At 47.3% G+C, this 3,687-nt stretch overlaps 1 protein-coding gene across 1 annotated transcript; it reads right to left on the bottom strand.

Moving 5' to 3' along the window:
* Positions 1-322: 322 nt before the first annotated feature.
* LOC123108262 (putative bidirectional sugar transporter SWEET7d) lies at positions 323-3,431 on the bottom strand. The gene is made up of 4 exons (XM_044530086.1): positions 2,268-3,431; positions 1,275-1,656; positions 1,057-1,170; positions 323-971 (listed from the first exon to the last, which is right to left on the bottom strand). Exons 2-4 carry the CDS (start codon positions 1,626-1,628, stop codon positions 642-644), a joined length of 798 nt encoding a protein of 265 aa, XP_044386021.1. The 5' UTR covers positions 1,629-1,656; positions 2,268-3,431; the 3' UTR covers positions 323-641.
* Positions 3,432-3,687: the final 256 nt, after the last annotated feature.

Below are 3,687 nucleotides of genomic sequence, written 5' to 3'. Positions count from 1 at the left end.
TGATTTTATGTGCTAAGCGGCTAAGATATGGGCTGGTGTTATTACATAATCAATATGATGATTATTGCTTGACACAGAAAGGTTCTTTTGTCCAAGTAGATACAGGAATAAATTTTGTATCTAATTTAGAAGACTAAATTGTGGACCAAATTTTTTTACCACATCAAAGTAACACAAAAATATGGTAGATACTGAACATACAATTTTTTAACCGAAACAGCCCTTGTGGTTGACAAATTATATACAGGACAAATCAAAGGCAAGAATTTGAAAAGCAATCAGAGTAAGAAGAAGCCATGGATGATTGAGAATATGATGTTCTGCATAGTTATATGGTAGCAACATAGCACATAGTTAATCATTGGAGAAACTGGTTTTACTACGTGTGACTGAGCTTAAGCTACAAATCGCTGAAACATGAACATTTTGTCATCTCTGCAAAATTCTTGAAAAAACATACATGTGGCGTCTCAGAACTGTTTCCTAATTTGATTTGTCTCTTGGAGATGGATTATACAGTACTCCGTACAGAATGTAAAAAAAAATCTTTTGCATAAAAGACAGAATTTGATTTGTCTCTTGGATCTGGCACTGCTGGCACATGATTAAGGAAGCCAGCATCTGTGTGTATCATCAACTTACTAATTCGGTGTGGATGGAGCCGAAACCACCCTGCGTGTATCATCAACTTGGTTCTTCGGTGTGGATGGAGCCGAACCCGCCCTCCTGGGCTCCTGGAACACATTGGTGGCCGGCAGGTTGACGAGCTCATCAGCATGCGGGTTGACGGCGGTCAGCGGCTGATGCAGCGGTGCGGGTGGTTCGCCAGGCAGAGAGATAAGTGGCCTGTTGGGGTCGTCCTCATCTGCCAGTGTTGGCTTGGCCCGCGTCCCATCCCCCGTCCAGAAGAAGGGCAGGAACGGCAGGGTGAGGAAAGCCAAGCAGCAACCAAAGCCGCAAACATTTTGGACCTGCACGTCCGTTTGTCACATAGTTTTCATATTTGGGACAGAATTTGATAGGGACTTAATTAAGGGGGAATTTGTAGCCACTTACCATATCAAAGTAATCTCTTGGGTCGATAGCGTCACGAGCGATCCACACGCAATAGTGAAGTAGGCTCACTGTCGTGGACACACAATCAGGCAAAAACTCCACCTTCCTCTCGAGCTGGATGATTTGATAGACAAAAGTTATTCGTTCTGGAGTACGTATATATGCAGCAATAACATTAGAAATTGTTTACGTAGTGCAGTGAGGCATATAACTCTTACCACAAACACAGTCAGCACGAGTGATGCGGACGCGGAGGCCAGTCCAGCCAGCGTGCACATCACCTTGAAGACCCAGGTCCAACCGGCCAGAACTCCAAAGATTGCTGCGGCACACAGGTACAACACGGCGCCGGGAACCCACCACTCGACTGTAATCCATCGATTGGCTGCGTCCATGTACCAGAGAAACATCAGCAGATAGACAATGTAGACGACAGTCCCGGACCCGTTGAGCCAGACGGACTCGTTGGCCTTCCATCCATTTTCCATCAAGGAGAAAAAAAGCCAACAAGCGTAACCAAGCAAGGAAGCCATGAATGGCTCGCTTCTTGTCCCGCCTCCCACAGACTTCATCGTCCACGCTTTCACAAACGTGTTCAACCTGCCAAGAACAAACGATCAATATGATTAGGTACTAGGAAATCAAGACTTTTGTTTTCCTTCACTCCAAATTAACTGGAATCTTAGATTTACTCTAAATCAAATTCCATTGAGTTTGAACATGTTTTATACTAGAAAAGTGTGCTTATATCTAGTATACGAAATTATATTTCATAGTAAACCTAATCAAACAATTTTGTGGTCAAGAAGTTGAAGTATTTTTCTAACATCTTTATAAAATTATACATAAACAATTGGCAATACCTATATATACACAGTAAGCACACGTATAACAATGTGAGGTGGTAAAAGTACAAAACAGAACACTAAAAGTGAACACAGTAGGGATATAACTTGTGTCATATATGTTTACTTATGTCCACATTATCCTGAAAGTGCACTTCCACACAACAATAAGAGTGAATGCACAAAAGGAATGATGGTCAGATGTGATTTTCTTGTCCAGCTCACATTTGAACAAAGCTAGGGCATAAAAATCTAAGATGAAATGCATATGGAGTCGTTTCAGGTTTACTATTTCGTTGGAAAAGCTCTGTGAAGTGCACTTTCAGGATATCCACCCAAACTGCATTGATGTAGTTGTGGACGGACCGAATAACTCAACATGAAGGGTGACTTGTCTCATGCCCCACACCGGAACTCTTGGAAGAAACCACCCACGGGGTGTCAAATTCTTAACGTCGACGCTGGAGGAGGATAACATGGGTGCATGTGGAGCGACTTTGTGGGCGCGGATGACTGATGAGGTTACGGCAGAAGCAACTGCTCTTTGTGAAGGTTCTGGTCTTCGTATGCAGGTTGAGCTACCCTTCTTTGGTGATTCGATCCATGTGATGAATATGGACTCAGGTTATTCCACGGCGGCGGCTCTGGTCTTTGAACAATGTGAGGAGCTGATGGTGGATTCTGGGAACGTCATCTTGGAACATTGTAATCATGAATCCGATGCTTGCAGGGACAGGCTGGAGATGACGACGCCCACGGAATCACCATCTTTAGATATTGCAAGCGCCAGCCGCTGCTGTTTGCCGATCGAGCAGAGCAACACCAATTAGTAGCAGCAGCAAGCAGCACCTCTTCCGGCGCGTGCGTGCGTGCGTGCAGCCTCAACAGCAACGACAAGCTGCCTCTGCCACTGCTCGGTGCGGCACTTGCTTCAAGGTGCTCAAAAGGTGTCGATCAGGCCCCTCTGTTCCGTCTAGTTGGGCCAGCTAGGCTTTCTGTCGAACACCTGGAGCGCGTCGCGGCCACCTCCCGCTTGCCATCTTCCCCGACCACCACGAGCGGAGAGACACTCGTCGATCCTGATCAAGAAATCACGCCAGCCTCTCCTCCGAGACTCGCGCGTCTCCGACGACGAACAGGCACATCGGAGGCGTCCGCCCTTCTCCGCAATCCGTTGACCGTGTTCAGCAATCGAAGAGGAAAACCCCGTGCCGAGTGGCGATCACGTTCTGCTGGGTTGTCCTCGAGGTCACCACGGCGCTTGCTTCACGCTTGTGTCGTTGCAGACGCAGAAGATGCTCGCCGCCGGGCGCCATGTTCGTCGAGGAATACATGGGCACCGCGGCTGGCGCGGTGGGCGCGACTGCGCGAGGTTGTCATTGGGCCACGAGGTATAGTGTAGCGGCGACTCGTAGCAGGCCATGTGCGGCGGCGTGGCGGCGGAACGGTGGCAGCCGCAGCCGAAGGCGGGGCACGCGTGGCGGGCCGGCGAGGTAGTGGCCGCGCATGTGTTGCACCAATCAACAGGAGTACCCGAATTGAAGATTTAGAGAAGAACGGGGTATGTTTTTGAAAAGTTAGGTTGCACAAAGACAGATGTCTGGACCGTCTTTTTACCCATCTAACAAAGTTCACCCAAATTCTCCCTGACTTATTTTGAAATTCTCTAAACCGCATCAAACTGGGAAGGCTTTTTTTTTGTTTGTTCATCCAATTTATGCAAAAAAAAAAAAAACTGACAAGGTTTGGGGAGTCCGAATGGCCGTCCGGCCCATTATTAGTTGGA

The sequence above is a fragment of the Triticum aestivum genome, chromosome 5A, assembly GCF_018294505.1.
Source record: "Triticum aestivum cultivar Chinese Spring chromosome 5A, IWGSC CS RefSeq v2.1, whole genome shotgun sequence".
NCBI classification, from domain to species: domain Eukaryota; kingdom Viridiplantae; phylum Streptophyta; class Magnoliopsida; order Poales; family Poaceae; genus Triticum; species Triticum aestivum.
Note: the sequence above shows the minus strand (reverse complement) of the source record. Positions and strands in the feature narration are given on the sequence as shown.

Excerpts from the sequence above, each read along its gene's own strand:
- LOC123108262 (XM_044530086.1), bottom strand. The coding sequence starts at position 1,628 with ATGAAGTCTGTGGGAGGCGGGACAAGAAGCGAGCCATTCATGGCTTCC. Across the intron at positions 1,171-1,274 it reads TCGTGCTGACTGTGTTTGTG|CTCGAGAGGAAGGTGGAGTT; the intron begins GTAAGAGTTATA and ends CAAATCATCCAG. Across the intron at positions 972-1,056 it reads CAAGAGATTACTTTGATATG|GTCCAAAATGTTTGCGGCTT; the intron begins GTAAGTGGCTAC and ends ACGGACGTGCAG.